The sequence below is a fragment of the Barbus barbus genome (genome assembly GCF_936440315.1).
Source record: "Barbus barbus genome assembly, chromosome: 21".
NCBI classification, from domain to species: Eukaryota; Metazoa; Chordata; class Actinopteri; order Cypriniformes; family Cyprinidae; genus Barbus; species Barbus barbus.
The window spans coordinates 25,885,297-25,904,012 of NC_136749.1; the positions used below are offsets into that span (position 1 = coordinate 25,885,297).

The 18,716-nt window shown below is 37.4% G+C and overlaps 1 protein-coding gene across 3 annotated transcripts in view; it reads right to left on the reverse strand.

Annotated features, from left to right (window-relative positions):
- LOC306887259 (regulating synaptic membrane exocytosis protein 4-like) overlaps nt 1-18,716 on the reverse strand; it is a gene marked incomplete at its 5' end in the record, with an annotated part of 171,467 nt that overhangs the window by 140,429 nt on the left and 12,322 nt on the right. The window contains 2 exons of one of the 3 annotated variants that reach the window (XM_079444873.1): nt 4,081-4,185; nt 5,509-5,541. The exons of the other annotated variants lie outside the window; for them this stretch is intronic. Coding sequence (XP_079300999.1) covers nt 4,081-4,185; nt 5,509-5,541 — 138 coding nt within the window. The remainder of the gene's footprint in view (nt 1-4,080; nt 4,186-5,508; nt 5,542-18,716) is intronic. 3 annotated transcript variants of the gene reach the window in all.

The following is an 18,716-nucleotide window of genomic DNA, read 5'->3' on the forward strand; positions in this document are numbered from 1 at the left end:
GCAGAGTGGCCCGACGGAAGCCTCTCCTTAGTGCAAGACACAATAAAACACCTGAAGGACCACAAGATGGTGAGAAATAAGATTCTCTGGTCTGATGAGTCCAAGATAGAACTTTTTGGCCTTAATTCTAAGCAGTATGTGTGGAGAAAACAAGGCACTGCTCATCACCTGTCCAATACAGTCCCAACAGTGAAGCATGGTGGTGGCAGCATCATGCTGTGGGGGTGTTTTTCAGCTGCAAGGACAGGACAACTGGTTGCAATCGAGGGAAAGATGAATGCGGCCAAGTACAGGGATATCCTGGACGAAAACCTTCTCCAGAGTGCTCAGGACCTCAGACTGGGCCGAAGGTTTACCTTCCAACAAGACAATGACCCTAAGCAAACAGCTAAAATAACGAAGGAGTGGCTTCACAACAACTCCGTGACTGTTCTTGAATGGCCCAGCCAGAGCCCTGACTTAAACCCAATTGAGCATCTCCGGAGAGACCTAAAAATTGCTGTCCACCAACGTTTACCATCCAACCTGACAGAACTGGAGAGGATCTGCAAGGAGGAATGGCAGAGGATCCCCAAATCCAGGTGTGAAAAACTTGTTGAATCTTTCCCAAAACGACTCATGGGTGTATTAGATCAAAAGGGTGCTTCTACTAAATACTGAGCAAAGGGTCTGAATACTTAGGACCATGTGATATTTCAGTTTTTCTTTTTTAATAAATCTGAAAAAAATGTCAACAATTCTGTGTTTTTCTGTCAATATGGGGTGCTGTGTGTACATTAATGAGGAAAAAAAAAAGAACTTAAATGATTTTAGCAAATGGCTGCAATATAACAAAGTGAAGAATTGAAGGGGGTCTGAATACTTTCCGTACCCACTGTATATATATTCTTCTTCTTTTTAGCAGAAAATTAGAATACTACAGTTGTTTCCTGAAGGATCATATGACTGGAGTAATGATGCTAAAAATTCAGCTTTGAAATCACAGGAATAAATTATATTTTAAAATATATTCATCATTTCACTGTTTTTGCTGTATTTTGGATCAAATAAATGCAGCATTGGTGAGCAGAAGAGACTGTTCTTACAGTTCAAAAACTTTTGACTGGTACATATATATTTATTTTCACTGTCCATCAATAGAAAAGCAGGCGTCTCACCAGCAGGTACTAACTTTCTGAAGCTAAGAGGCCAAACCTGTCAACCTGGACCCCACCAGACAAGTCAGTGACCTTTTACCCCTCTAGGATCAAATGACACCAATGAGCAGGTCTGCTTTCACCAACCCCTTGACCTCTGCGTTCTTACCCTCCGAACATGTGGATATACAGTACCACTCACTGTCTGACCCCTCGCTCCCCTCTCAAGATACACGGCAGATATCCTTCAGCTAATCCAATATTAGATTTTAGTCTGTGTCACGAAAAAAGATCAGATCATATGTGTTTGGAACTGAGTAAACGATGACAGACTTTACAGTGAACCCAGCATTTCTCCTCCCATATTCACCCGGGCTCCAGACAGCAGTCCGGTGGATGATGGGAAGGCTGGAGGAGCTCCAGAGGTCTGGCAGGTGCGCTGGCTCAGGTAGCATTACAGACAGCTGGAGACCACGCATAACCCATAATATAATTATACGCCATTCTTCACGTCTCGTCTGACACACAGCAGATAGAGAAGTCAAAGAAACACGAGCCAGTACACCGATACGCACTCCCTTTATGAGCGACACCGCGGCCACCTGAAGACCTGCGCTTTACCCGTTTAAGATACTTACAAATTTGTAGTCGACTTCTCGTGTAACACAAAACCCATAATTAATACTGCTCTCTAATGCAAATCTCGTAATCAAATCGAACTGATGGGTCATAACGAGCTAAACATGCCTGTAGTAGCTAATATTTATGACAATAAATAGGGCCTGTCAATTTATCACATTAAATTAAATAATTAATTATATTTCACATAATAAAAATAACAAAATATATCATAAAAATAACAACTAAATTTCTAATGCCCACTGACCCATATTGAAACTCATTTTTCTACAATCTGAGCAACTTAAACTATTCAATATTTTTATTTTCCACTGTAACGTAATGCCTTTAATTTATCTTCATTTAAGGACTTTAGGCAAACTGGTAAGTTTTCAAAAAGATTAAATTTGATAATATGAGTTAATGCGTAACATATAATGAATGAAGCAAGCAAATAATATTTTATTGATTTCTACATATAATAATACTTGCATTATTTGTATAAATAAACATTTATTATGAATGAACATGAATGTGTACATTTTATATTTTATTCATAGTTGTATAATTTATTATTAAAATAAGGAGCAGTTTATAATAATATAAATCTAAAATAAGGCAATAAAAATATTTACATACAAAAACTTTTTACATTTAATATTAAACAGTGAATGAGCATGAACTAGCAATTAACAATAAACTGTAACATACATTTTATATTAAAGGGGTCATATGATGTGATTTCAAGTTTTCCTTTCTCTTTGGATGTGTTACAAGCTGTTCATGCATAGATAAAATCCCTAAAGTTGCAAAGACTAAAGTCTCAAACCCAAAGAGATATTCTTTATAAAAGTTAAGACTCGTCCACGCCTTCCTAAAACGACTCATTTAAACACGCCCCCACATGTCTACATCACTGTGTGGGAAGATTTGCATAACACCGCCCAAATGCCCAAAGAAAGAGGGCGTGATTTTTATTCTCGCTGTAGTATTGTTGCTGCCGCCGGCGCCATGTCCTGGAGACGCTGTATTTCATTGTGAAAGCAAAACTATTTTGTTTGGGCTTCCAAAAGAGGATACAACTAGAAATCAGTGGTTAAGTTGTATTTACAACACTGTTCCAGAACAGTTCAACCCAAATATTAGAGTGTGTGCAGCGCATTTTACAGAGGACTGTCTCCTGATCCTGGAATAGTAGCCTATAATGCTGACTTGCACAAAGGCTGTTTCTATAAACTTTGCAAGGACAGTCTGGCGCTTCTGACTCACAGCCTGTAAGTATGTTTTCATGTTTAAAAAATTTGCCACTGACTATTCAAATGAAAATTTTGAGCAGTGTAGAGTAGTGCTTGTTGTTTTTCGTTTCCCTGATCACAAATGCAACGCGACATGTAAAAAGACAGCATGAGTCATTATAATCAGTAATTATGTCCCCATTGAATGCAACAAATGCCTCGTTTATAATGGGTTTTATTGTTTTTGTCTCGTCGCACCGGGACACGGCATCACAATACGGTAAGGGGCGTAACATTTCCGTCACACGCTTGAGGTATTCGGCTAATCACAACGCACTGGATGGCTGGCTCAGAGCACACCTCGCTTCTCAAAACCATGAGCTTTGTAAAAATCAATGCGTTTCAGAAAGACGGAGCATAGAGGAGCACCAATAATGTACAGTGCATGGAAAATAATGTGTTTTTTAACCTTAAACTGCATAAACACATTGCATTAGACCAAATACACAAAATAATGTTCTTTTTAGCAACATCATATGACCACTTTAATCTATCTATCTATCTATCTATCTATCTATCTATCTATCTATCTATCTATCTATCTATCTATCTATCTATCTATCTATCTATCTATCTATCTATCTATCTATCTATCTATCTATTCAAATTAATGATTAACAAATGCTGTAAAAAAACTGTTAATTCATAATGTCTAATGACAAACCTGTCCGGGAGGACCCCCTACCCTGCACATTTTGTATGTCTCCCTAATCAGACACACCCAATTTAGTTCTTGCCTTATCTGGTGTGTTAGATAAGGGAGACATACAAAAGGTGCAGGGCAGGGGGGCCTCCAGGACAGATTTGGGAACCACTGGTCTAATGCATTGAAGTAAATATGCGTAATTTACTTGGATTAATTCATCAAAATACCATAAATTTTATTAAACATTTGTGAACTGATAGCCTTTTTTGACCATTTATGAAAGGGGAGCCATATCCTAAGAAATGCCACATAATTCAAGGTTTGTCTGAGCGATACAGCGTTTTGAGTGTTGAGGGCAAAGATGAATCCATTCAGTCTTACTTACGTCTCTGGCTCCTTTGGAGGCTCTGTTTGCAGCTGGTTTTGGGACTTTGACTGGGGCTGGAGAACATTATTAACCAGATCAGTGATTCCGCTAAAGGGAAACCACCTGTATGAACAAGCAGACAGCGCAACTCAAAAACCGGTCAACAAGCCTGCTTCCATTCAACACACGCGCCAATATCATCATAACAACTACAGTACAGCTACATACATAAGAAACACACATATACAGCTACAGAAACTACTGGGATAGAGAGAAAGAAAGAGAGAGAGAGGGACAGACTAGTCTCAACCCACTGACAACCTCATGCATATTGCACACAAAATTGGTCACTTTCTCAATCTGGCAAGTTCAAATCTTATTGGCCAGCTTTACGCCCAGAAATCAGAACACAGTTTTTATCCCACCCAAAATGTACAAAGTTGCTATAAACATTTTTGGTAAAACAAAATCACTAGATGTGTCAAAGTTGTCCAAAAATCACTAGAAAGATCACAAGAAAATCTAATTACAAATTACTAATTACAAAGTGCTATATTTTCCCGCATTTATCATATAGCTGGTCTTGAATGGGAAATGCTGTGCAATTTTCTCACCAGTTTTCTACTATAGTGAAAGAAGTAATAAGAACTAGTATAGTAAGAACTATTTCATATAAACTGCCCCTAAATGAAATGCACAAGCAAAATGTACTGTGAATGGTCGCTTTACATGTTAGTCAAACAATCTCTTCCCAAGTAGTTTTTTTCTTGGCTTTGAGTAAAACTAAATGGACTTGCTGCAAATCCTGGCCATATGAGACTAGAGAAAAAGAGAAAGAGAAGATAGAAAACAGAGATGGAAAAACAGAAGAGGAGGCACAGTCAGCTGGAGAAGGAAGCAAAGAAGCTGGAGCGAGTGAAATGAATTTTGCATCCATTAGCCCATGATACAGTCGTGTATCCACAGATACAGAGAAAGAGATCAAACAGTGTCCATGTGCAACTCACAGAGTCAACGAACAAGCAAAATAAAGCAGGACTGATGCATCCAGCCTATATGTGGATGAAGCTGCCAAAAGCTTTTCAGACAGAGCCATGACAGACTGCAGGCAGCCAATCACTAGAGAGAGAGGAGGGGAAAAGAGCCGCCAATCACAGAGGAAGCCACAGCAAACGCACACACCACTAACCAGCCAGGCGGGAATGTCAAAGCCTTGAGGTCTCTAGCTAAGATCAGGCCCACACAGAATCTGTGCATGGACAAAAACTGCAGAATTTAAGAGGACAACAAAGTGCTGCCCCTGTATTGTCTGTTTACTAAATTATTTGGCTGATTTGATTATGATTTGACTTGCCAATAAGAGTATTCTGCAGCTTTTGTGGGAAAATGTGGAAAATGCAGGAAAGGTCCACAGATTCCATCTAGGCCTGACTGAGTGTTACTTACTGGACTGGCTGAGACTTTGCATCTTCTTTGACCCTAAAAATAAAAAATAAATAAGTGAACATAAGAGCAGGATGACAACAGAAATAAAAAACAACAAAAGTGTCATTCTAAAAATGACAAACAAACAAAAAATGATCATAAAAACATGGAAACACATTCAAACAAAGACAAGTAATATACTGGCCATATATTTTTTTTATCATGTTAGGTTAACAAGGTGAGTTATCCAATATCTAGCCAATCCAATTCCAATAATTTGATTTCTTATTAATATAATATATTAAATCTATATACAGTGTGTGTGTGTGTGTGTTTGTGTATATATATATATATATATATATATATATATATATATATATATATATATATATATATATATATATATAAATAATTTATAATATACAGTGCCCTCCATAAGTATTGGAACAGTAAAGACAAAATTGCTCTGTTGGCTGTGGAGTCAAGACATTTGCAAATATGATTAAAAGATCATTGATTATAGCCATTTCAACATATACATGTTTTACCAAATAAAAAGAACAGCACTTTTAGAGTTCATCCCACTCATTGATGTGAGCATAAGTATTGGGACAGCTATTATTTAGTTGCAGATCCCTTGCACACAATCACAGCAGTGAGTCTGTGACCCATAGACATCACCAGACTCTTGGTCTCATCCTTTGAAAGACTTTTCCCAGCCTTTAATGCAGCCAATCCCAATTGTTGCTTGTTTTGGGGAGTTTCTGCCATTGCTCTCCTCTTCAGCTGGTGAAATTCATGTTCAATCAGATTTAAATCTGGAGATTGACTTGGGCAATCTAAGACTTTCCATTTCTTTGCCCTTATAAATTCCTTGACTGAACTGGCATGGTGTTTTGGGTCATTGTCCTGATGCAATATGAAGCACTTCCCAGTGAATCTGGTGGCATTTTCTTGAATATTGGTAGGCAAGATGGTTTTGTACCCTTCCAAATTCATTCTGCTACTGTCATCATACATTAAGTCATCAGTAAAGTTGAGAGGGCCTGTTCCAGAGACAGCCATGCATGCCCATGCCATGACACCACCTCCACCATGCTTTACAGATGAGGCTGTATGCTTGGGATCATTTGCAGTTCCCTTTTTTCCTCCACATTTTTGCTTTCCCATCACTTAGATAAAGGTTCATCTTTGTCTCATCGGTCCATAAACAGTTCCAAAACTCTTCTGGCTCACCTTGGTGCTTTTTTGCAAACTCTAGTCTTGTCTTTCTATTTTTGGTGCTGGTCAGAGGTTTGCATCTTGCTGTGTAGCATCTGTAATTCTGTGTCAAAGTCTCCTGAGGACAGTAGATTGTCAGAGCATCACCCCAGCTTTCTGGAAGTTGTTGGTGATTTTACAGACATGTATTTTAGGGTTAATTTTCACAGCTTTTATGATTTGTCTGTCATCAACTACTGTTGTTTTCTCAGCTGATCAGGTCGTTGTTGGTTGCTGGTGTCGCTGGTGGTTTCCAAACTCTTGATTTCTCCATGCCCTTTGATTTTGCTGTAGCTCTAATTGACTTCCTCTTTTCTTTTAGCATCCAAATTGCTTGCTTTTCTCTCAAAGTCAGGTCCCTCATCTTCATCCTGGTTTGTGTGTCATCATCGAATGCAAGATTCAGAATACAGAAGTAATGGATATAACTGATACGACACATTCCCTGCTTTTAACATCTGAAGAATTAATGCAACAGGACACAGCTGATCTCTTAGAAAGACCTGCGAGGCAACTGTCCCAATACTTATGCTCACATCAGATAGAGGGATCAAACTCTAAAAGTGCTGAACTTCTTAGCTGGTAAAACATGTATGTGTTGAATCACCCAATAATAAAACGTGACATTCTGTAGTTTTGTCTCATATTCATCTTTTAATCATATTTGTAAATGTCTTGACTCCACAGCCAACAGAGCAATTTTGACTTTACTGTTCCAATACTTTTGGAGGGCACTGTGTGTATATTTTATATATATATATATATATATATAATTTATTATTTAATTATGTACATACATGTGCGTTTTAATGATATATAGCTTCACTGTGAAATAAAATGACTATTTTTTTATTTTATTTAATAAGATTTAAGACATACTAACCATTTGCCAATACATGCAAAATAAACAAAACAAAACAAGCAAACAGATATGAACATGATCATTTTAAACATGTACACAAACTGAAAACATGTAAAGACATGGAACACTTAAATGCAAAAACTTAAGCAAATAATTGATAACAGAAAAAAAAAAAAGACCGGGACATTATCGTTCTGCCTTCCACAGATACACTGCATGAGTCAACCATAGAAATACCCGACACCGTCCACAACACACAGTCCACTGTGTTGAGCTTACAACTCAAACACAAATACAATCAAATCTACCCCAAGGAGGGCTAAGAGGGTTAATGAACACCCTAACATAAGAAATCCTGAAAAAAACAATACATCATGCCATCAGCCCAGCATTCCTAGCAGTTTCAGGTTTTGTTTTGCTAAATGTGGACTGCCTTTTTTTTACATGTCTGAGTTCTGTGCATTCACCTGAAGTAAAAAATTGTTACAATTATCTACTTAAACATTCTGTGCAAAATGGTAAAACAGTGTGGCACTGCCCCCTAATGGTCAAATATTAAGGAACAGATGTCAACCTCTGCATCTGTCACAGGACAGAGTGCAACAGTCTTAAACCTGAAGTGACATTTGAAATATACAATACATAGTTTGACTATGTGGCAAGATGGCTTCCTTCAGTTTCAGTCACACACTGGCACTGTGGTGTTGTGTTATATTGCAGAAAAACTGCACAAGTTAAGCCTTGACTCGTCTTGAGTGTGATGTTCTAACCAAATTATCCCTCTTTCTTAGCTGTTCTCAGACTGTTAATTTAACCTCAAATGACTGTCCTCGCTCCTCCTCATCCCTCTCTGTTCTCTGGATCTCTGTGGTGCTCTTGAGTGGAGGTGGAGACAGAGACCTCGTTGATGTGACAGCTATAGAATGAGAGCTGACTCATCACTTTAAATAACACACCCCACATCTCACCATCAGGCTTGCAGCACGCTCCTCTTAAAATAGCATTTCTGCTTATTTTCAGCTTAACGTTCATCAGATCCATCTGTGGACGTACTTTTGAACAGGCCCGTCAACGGCTATGAGGTCACCGAGGTTCGGATCTCTGTAAATTTTTCACGTTCAAAAATAAAATTGGTTCTCTGAATGACTAATTTGTTTAAAGTGACTAAACTGAATGACTAAACTGTTTAAAACTCCCTATATGAGTGTTGACATGACAGGTATAATACAGTTTGCAAGAATGTTTAGCATCCGTGGAATGAAAACGATTGCTGAGAGACGCTGGTGGAGTGAATGAGTCTTGAGAGAGTTGAGGGTATGGGATCCAACTATTATAAGCGATATGTTGCCAGATCCATATTATAAGCGTTTTTGGACTTGACTTTTCCACTTAATTTGACACTTTAGCAAGCTAATAAAGTGCGAAGCTGCAGTTAAGGGTCAGCAATATCTTCAGTTTATTTTTTTATTTATTTTTCAGTGTGTATTTGTTTTTATAGCAATATCTGGCAACACTGCATGATCGCCGGCTCTTAAACTGACAGTAATCAAAAAAGCCCATGGACAGGTTATTGCTGACAGGATAGCACATTGGGTAAGGGAAACGCAAAAAATTGCATGATATTATCTGTCAAAAACATTAACACTAGTACACAGACCTGTAGAACAAGTAGGTTACAGAATGAAATTAAATAGGTTACGCAAACACTACCCATTAAGACGTTTAACTCATTCAGACAAAGACTATCATTCAGTATAGTAGTTAATTTTCACAAATCATGCTAAAAACATTCATAAGTGCACTAGACAAAGTTATATCATCTAGCAATAACTATTAATGAAAACTATTACAGTAATATGTATTGTTGCATGATTCATAAACAACTGATCAATTATCCACCTATAGCAAATTAAAAATTTTGATGCAATAAAAATGGTATAATTTAACAGTGTTCTTCCCTCCAAAACAGAGAAAACATCTTTCACAAACATCTTGGTCTCTTTTAGAGTGTTAGTGTATATAACGAGCTGTATTTGTAGGGATTATTATAGCACAATTCTTAACCCCACCACAGACCACAGTCATTTTCAAACCTTGTCTATGCTTTTGAACCAGTTTTGTGAAAACAAAACAGGATCAGTAATGTACTTTCACATCCCCTTTTAATAGTAGTGTTTTTTCACTTCCTCTTTCTTAAAGCATTATAAACAATATGATATGTAAACAGGACTCTTAATTTATATAAGGTCATTTAGACATGAACATGCTCGCTGGTACTGATAGTTGCTATGTTATTAGGACAGCGTGGCGTTGTGTGAGGTTGTCATGTTAACATTTACGCAGTGGAAACACTAGACATGACCTACTAGACCGTTACCAAAACATGTTACATATGAAAGCAAAAACATGACTTCAGACCACCGTGATTATAAGAAAATTGTGGTCAATGGGCTCGTAGCACAATTACTAACTGGAAATAAATATAAAACTAAAATATAAAGTAATTGTATTTTTAAAAATGACATAAGTGCATAACAAAATAACTAAAAATTAAACAAAAAATAAAAACTAAATAAAACCTAAATAAGTGCTGTTGCTCATTTCATATGCAAAGCGACCAATAACTACATAATGATTTTACATAAAATTATTAAAACCACAACAGCAAAAAAGCATGTTTAATTAATGGGGTCAGAGAGCCACATGCCAAGAAATAAGCAGACTACACAGAAAAATAAAAATAAAAAAGAAATGCATAATATGACCCGTTTTTCAGCTAGCACTAAAACGCTGTTCTGTCTGAAGTGTGTGTGTGTGTGTGTATAAGCGTGGACACACTGGCCTCCTGCTGTCAGCGATACACAGAAGAGGAAAGTCCTGTTACATAACACAGAGCTGAATCTCTGCATGGGGCATAATTACTCCACAATTCCAGCTGCCAGTGTGCCAGTCTGTGTTGGTCAGTGGGGCTGGCAGCGCCCGCGCTCTCCTGTCTGCCATCCCCACCACAACCTCCAGCGTGGGCTAAAAGGAAAAATCTTCAGTTATCGAAATGAATTCTCTTTCTGTGTACAGTTGTACACTTCAGAAGACCTGTAGCAGGAAAACTGAACAGAGAAATGTACAGCTTGGTAAAGCATTTAGATTCATTTTAAGCAAAAATTATTCACTGACTATTTGTAAAGTTCAGATGATGCTGAAAATACAGCTTTGCCACTGTTGAATAAATTCTATTTTAAAATATAATAAAATAGGAAACTTGTAATATTTTAAATTGTAATACTATTTTACAGTATTCCTGTTTCATTGCATTTTTGATCAAATAAATGCAGCCTTGGTGAGAATAAGAGACTTAAAAAAATACATCAATCCCAAATTTCTAGAGTATAATCTGTGAAAATAACAATTTAAATTACCCAGGAATATTTCTGTAAGGTTCAAAACATGGTATAAGCCAACACATTCTCACTCCCAACTCGTCACATGTTGACACTTGGTCAGGACCCTTTGGCGTCGCTTTTTGATGCACTATTTTCATTTTTCAACGTGCAGGGTCCTCCATTGCTTTAAATAAGAAACACTTGTTGTCAGTATGCCGACACGAAAAGCACTGGGAATTATCATCATGATTAAATTATATATTGGGTAATAATATTGTTGTTATTTCATATATGTTGGGGTGTGATTTTTCAAATGTAAACAGTCACAACAGTTTTATTTACATTACACTATTTACACATTTATGAGCACGTAACCTAACCCCTGCCCCTAAACCTACCATTTGTCAATAAAACACAAGATATAACAGAAAGATACAGCTACAGTCACAATTTATTTAAAAAAATACTAATATTACAAGTCTTCCGAGGCAAAATGATTGATTTGTGAGAGGAATAGAGACGCGATCGCCATCTCTGTCCGCCGTACAGCTCAGATCCTGTGTACAAATTCAAAAAATGCCGCCAGAAGAAGCCTTACATCAGCCTTGGTTGTGAAATGCTATTGGCTCTTGTGTGTCTCGTGACCGTCATGCTACGGGACAGGAGTATCTTTTTGAATGAGATGTGAGCGCGTTAACAGAGCGGGATCATTTTCAGTGATTAAAACCTTATGTTTTACTCTCTTCTTCGCATAAAGACATTGTATGGCTTCAGAAGACTTGGAATGCAACACGACTTGTTTGTAATGCTTTTATACTGCTTTTTTTTTTGCAATAAATACCAGTGAATGTAGTTTTATTTGCCTGCTACGTGTTTTATATTGTTCAGAAGTGGGTAGGTTTAGGGTAGGGCTGGGGTTAGGTGTTCCAATGAAAGTATAAATGTATATAAACTAATTTTTTACAAATGCATGCAAACCATTAAATTAAGACAAACAACTGAAAACAATGGAGGACCCTGCACGTCAAAAAATTACGCTAAAAGGATACCTCTGTGCATCAAAAAAGGCGCTAAAGGGGCACCTTGCACGTCAAAAAGCAACGCCAAGGGATCCTGACCATGCGTCAATATGTGACGAGTTGGGAGTGAGAATGTGTTGTATAAGCATAAGATTTAAGATGGCAGTATTGTATAAATGAGTGTGTGACAGGTGGAGGGACAGTGTGAGACCAGTTCATTTTATGAATGTGGAAATCTGTGTGCGTGTGGCAACAGGTGGCAGAATCACTGCAGGAGCAGAAATGGTGTAATCTCGTGCCAGAAAAAGCCAGGTCAACATGACCTCCGCTGAACCATCTGAGAGACCACAGAGTGCCACTGAATAAACACACACTTGATTATACCACAGTGCACAAGTTGCATTAAAAGCCAAAGTGTGCGTGTCAGCGTGAGAACAGGCTCACTTCCAGAACCTAGTGCGTCATTTTGCAGCCTACTTCCAATATAGGCAGATGCCAGAAAGGTAGCATCTTAAATGAAACTGGATCTCATAAATGAAGGATTTTACAAGGGAAGAAATGGGTAAAACTCAGGACCTATAAACCCAGGGGCTAATGGGATAATTAATGAAACAGATGGTGTCGATGAACTTAACAAGACAGGCAAAAACTAGGTCAAAAACAGAAACTCAACACAGACATGTGACAGAATGATTCTGAAGACATTATTATATGCCTAATTCTGATTTTAAGATTAGAATTATGGCCAGTGACTGAAGAAAATGCAAACATGATATTTTCTGCAGAAAGTTACAGAATTAGTGAAAAAAAATGTATTTATAAACTTTAAAGGTGTACTTGAACATATTTCTCTACTCCTTTGCAGACTCTAAAGTAAATACTTTGCCATTGCTTGATATTTGACTACTGTTTTTATTTTGAATAGCGCATTAAAGATGATACATATATAAAAATTATACTTCATTCTTATTTTGTGAAAAAATCAACTTGGGTAATATTAGGCCAGGTTTTTTTCCCCTCATCTTTTTCACTGCTTTTATCGCATTACGCATTATAGATTTTTCAATGGCCCTTTAAAAACTAGCCATAATTAAGTTGCCTACCTTTTGGAACCTCAAAACGCTCCCTACCTAGGGTTTTGGAACACAGCCTCAATGTGGCATAACCGCATGCTAGAATGAAGGCTGTTCTCGAGCCAAAAGCAAGCTAAATTTACAGCTCGCCCTCACACAGCGATGGCAAGGCAGCCCATCATAGAGGCAGACACCTGTTCATTAGGACCATTCAGCAGGATGGCAGGGGAAGTGCCTCCCTTGAACATTTCCCTTTAAAAGAGGATTAGCACTGGGGAGCTCTTGATTCCAGCTGTCATCGGTTCCGCCATGGCATCTGGATCAAAAAGCAATCTCATTTGAGCTCGAAGCGCTGTGATTGGTCGCAGCAGACCCCGGTTAACCTTTGAGTGACGGCTTTAAATCCCTCCTCACATTTAGCCACACCCCATACGTCCAGATTTCAGAAATGCACGTTCACTTTGCTGATCCGTAAGCAGATGCTGCAACATGACCCTAAACACAAACAATCAATATGATGATCATGTAAATGCCAAAAGAAAATAGAAAATGGGGAAACAAATAAAACAGTTATGGGACAGTGAGAATTTGCATTGCTAAGACTTTTTTTTATCACTTGTCCAGTCTGTTTATAACTAGAATCACTACTTTAATTTAAACTGACTCCAAACCCTAAGTATTAAAGTTCAGTGAGTAACTTGTAACAGGTATGAATGAAACATCAAATCATCTGGCTTTTTAAAATGCGCTATTAATTTTCAAAGAGATCGGATTGACCTGATAAAATATCTTGTCTGGTTTGCTAGTTTTGGGTACTTTTTAGCTAAGAAACTGGCAAGTCGCCCTGATACCACCAGCTGATCACATCTGCTTGGCCAATCTGGGAGACCACTCTAAACCAGCAAAGACCAGTGAACAAGCAGTTTAAAGCAGGTTTTTCAGCAGGATATGGATAATAACACAAAAGGGCAGAAACATATTTTATGTAAGCACACAAATGTAACCCTGAGTTTTTAGCAAACGTACATTCTTGCATTAAGCATGTTTCTTGTCTTAAGTCGTACTTTAAAATGTCATTGCATTAGATAACAAAACATCAAAGAGTACTGAAAATTTGTACTTAAGTACAAGTACTGTTACATTGCTGAAATAATACACAATTACAAGTAAAAGTACTGGTGTCAACATGGTACTTAAGTAAAAGTACAAATTACTCGTCTCAAAAACTACTCAGAGTATACACCCACACTAATATACACCCACGATGTCATGTAATACTGAAAAATTATAACCCTAACCTTTATCTCCATACTGAAAACCCAGATGGCCAGACTGTGATTCAGCTAAAATATTAGTGTCTGAGACACTGTGAGCACAGAGACTGTAGTGTGCACATCAAATTTTGAAATGCTTAGCTTAAATATGTAATATTAATTAAATAGTGCTCATAAATGGCTGTTGAGATAGTATTCTTTAGTGAAATGAGTAGAGACATGAACCCGGAAACTGCAGTCCTTACGTCATGACTTAACAAGAGGATTCTTCCCAAGCCGTCAAACTGACGTCATCAGAGCGAGAACGCCATTCCAGAGCGAAAGCAAATTTTCAGTTTTTGATTAAATATTACGATGGCAGACTATTTTTTTCCAGGTGTTTTGACTTGCACGGTTTAATTATTCACCACAAGACTAGTCATGTGCACTAAAAAAGTAAGTAGGGTCAGGGTTGATTTCATGATGACTTCAATCATTTTCAATACCATTGGCAAAACTATAGATATTTTAATATTTCAAATTGTTTTGTCCAGCCATTTTTTCAAGGCAAACATTATTTCAAGCTTTGAGTGGTTTAATCCAAGCCTTCTAAAAAAAGACACATTCACTTTATATGATGAACATATTTTAATATAGGCAAATATTACAAATCATACAAATACCCCATTCCGAAACATTTCTAGCATAAACTTACATTGTAAAGAAATTAAAGTTCCATCTTTCATATTGAAAGACTTTCTGATGCATTTCACTTACAGTCAATCAAATTTCCAGTAGCATTTTCATCGGTCAGGCGTGGATCTATTCTGAACAGTGTTGGGCAGTAACTAATTACTAGTAATTTAGTTACTAGTAGTGACTAGTTACTAGTAGCAGTAACTAGTAGTGTAACTAATTACTAATAAGATTTCAGTAATAATATTGAAGTTACTATCCATAAAACAGCTTACCGGTAGTTACTTTTGATGCCTCAACCGCTGATTTCAAATCTAACAATCAAATAATTCCTAGATTTATTTTCATAATTTTCACGACTCGCATATGCATGTGATGTCCCCAGTGCAGCAGGCAAGCTTGCATTCAGCAGATAGAAATATTGCATTAAATTGATTTTGCAATGAAAAAAGATGATCTGAACACTGTTGTGTAAGTTGTGGCTTTACTTTACTCTGGCATTACATCCCACCCACATCCCTCTGATCAACATGTACATTATATTACTATAATTAAAAATCTTCTCGGAAAATAAAACGGTTTCTTACAAACTTATGTGATTTGATAAAATACATAATGAAATATAATCGTATATATGGCTAACGGAAAAATTACTTCAAGCTACACATGACAATATTACATGAGTAACACTGATTCTGAATGATAACTTTTGACAAAGTTTAATTTAGGAGCAAAGAGAAATAATTTCTACTATAAAAGCACGGAGAAATCGCGATTGCACACAGTCTGAGTGCGCACAAGCAATATCGGAGTGAGAGGAAACGTAGTTATTTGTGTAAATCAGGCCTATTTGAGAGCTTGCATCCAGTTTTCTGCGATTACATGACTGTGTTCTCATGTTACAACAAAGCGTTCGCCACACTTGTGCGGGAATGCTTAAAATTATGTGGAATACCTGCAATCCCGCATGGACATTCAGACTCTGTAACTAACAGGAGGCGGATGTCAAACTCGCTGTCGGAGAAGAGAGAGCAAGACGCAGCGTGTATCGGTGTAGGCTATACGGTTAATACTGTGGAAAATGAGTAATGGAACCGTGTCAGATATTTCAGTATCGCTATCACAATATAGATATTTATGATAACAATGTAGTTTGTTTCTTCAAACTTTGACTCCAGTTATGCTGAGCTCCCTCACTGTCCGATCAGCTCTTCTCCTGCTGCAGTGGCGGCTTTTCCCGGTTCAGATATCAGGGCTTTTATTGGTCGATCAGATATATTTATTGGCTACTGAAATTGGCTGACTTCATACAACTACTAAAAATCATCTGGAGAAGAAACGAACAAACATGGGGATTTCTGAGAAAATATCACTAGTTATAAGTATGATTTGCTCTATGCCACTTGGTTAGATATTTTGTTATCTAATGCAATGACATTCAGACATTTTTATGCATGGCTGAAGGGTTCAAAGCCTTCCTTATGTTTATGTGAAGCCACAAGCATGTATATAAAGTCAAGAAAATGCAAGAAACATCTTTTCAGCTAGTGGGTCTCTCTTTCTCTCTCTGTCTCTCTCTCTCACACACACACATTTGTGGTGTTGTCATGCCTATGGGAGTGGAAGAGTGTGGGAACATCTCTTAAGAGTAAGTTACAATAATAGCATACATGACTAACAATAGAGCGGTAATGGATACCCCCAGCATTGTTGGAGAGCGCAATTTCCTGTCCCTGTCCAGAACAAGCCACCAGTAAGTTAAACGATGTTAACATGTGTGTTAATGTGTCCACACGCGCACACACACAGTAACAACTGTGCCAAAAAGTCATTAGTGTGGTCACCAAATCCGATCAGACTGGGTCAGACATAGGACACCTATTATTTCCCAAAGAAATTATATCCAAAGTAGCATCCATCCTACAAAAGCAGTCGACCATCAGAGCAAAAATAGCATCAAGCAGCACACTTTGACTCGGGCAGCAACAAATACAATGCATTAAAGGAACAGATCACCCAAAAATGAAAACAGTCATGATTTACTCACCCTCATGTCATTCCAAAACTAAATACATTTCTGTCTTCTGTGGAACATAAAAGATACCGTCAAGAATGCTGATGACCAAACAGCTCCCGATCCCTTTTGTCTTCCATAGTATTTTTGTTCACTATGAAAGTCAGTGGGACCCAAAACCATTTGCTTACCAATATTCTTCAGAATATCTTTTATGTTCCACAGAACAAAGGAAATCATACAGGTTTGTTATGACATGAGGCATATGACAGAATTGAGTTTTTTGGGTGAATTATCCGTCTCAGTGCTGCTGTCCAGGGTGCTGAATCTGATCTTACAGCGTCACAGACAGTACATCTTCTCTCAGACAGACCGCCCGTTCTGATACATAATGTACACCAATACAGCAAGAGCTGCTAAAAATAACCTGTCACAAACTGACAGGCCAGCTTTACAAATTAGTCAGGTTGTACAGGTTTATATCAGTGAAACATCACTGTTTACAGGTTACACATCTGCTTCACATCTGTGAAAGAACTATTAATTAGACAAGTTTGTGAGGTTCATGGAATCTGAAAGATACTACAAAGTGCCTCAGCAAGTCTGCATTTATTTGATCAAAAATACAGTAAAATAGCAATATTGTTTAATATTTTTTAAAATTAAAATAACTTCTTTCAATTTGAATATATTTTAAAATGTAATTTATTCCTGTGAAGCAAAGCTGAATTTTCAGCACAACTACTCAAGTCTTCAGTCACATCAGAAATCATTCTAATATGCTGATTTGCTGCTAAAAACATTTTAGCAATGTTGAAAAAAGTTAAGTGCTGCTTCACATTTTTTCAGGATACTCTGATGGATAGAAAGTTGTTGTACAATGCAATTCCCAGGATCTAATGTTTTTATAAGTCTGTTAAAAAAATATAGTTGTGTTTACATGATAGTAAATGACTAGTGAAGAACAACCATTTACTGAACTTGCCAGGAAAATCCTTTAAAATGTTTAATTTGAGGCAATTTATAGCAAGTAAACTAGATATACAAAAGCAGAATCATATTTTCCATCACACAGATAATTATTACTTGGTTTTTCAGACAGACTTATACTGATATTTTAAAGTCTGGCTATGTGAAACTAAGCCCTGCACACTGAATAAACCCATATATACAAGTGGAGTTCTGCTGATTACATTAGAGATTTTGACTATAGACTGTGGGTTGCACAAGAACAAACTCTTTGATTCACAATTAATTCAATACTCCCATCAATCAAGCAGATGAGATCCACTCAAAAAGAAGAATCACTGGAGCAAAACAAACTAACCACAGGAATGAGCCAACAGACCAGAAACCATGGAAACAATGCACCAACACAACTTTAAATGGACAGACTGGTATGATCCAGCCTGTACGAGCACATGAGAAACAGCACTGAGTGAAGACAACGCTCCCTCGCCACCTGACATCTCAAATGCTCCAATAAGCATCAATACACCACAATTCCCCAGTGAGACCGACCACACTACCTAATGGCTCACACAGTAAATGGTTCTTCTTATCGCTGGCTGATCTGGTTGATCCTACAGTCTCAGAGGTTTGTAGTGACTCAGATAAGAGAGACTATTAAGACTAAAACCAAGAAACAACACAGAAATGCACCAGCTAATTA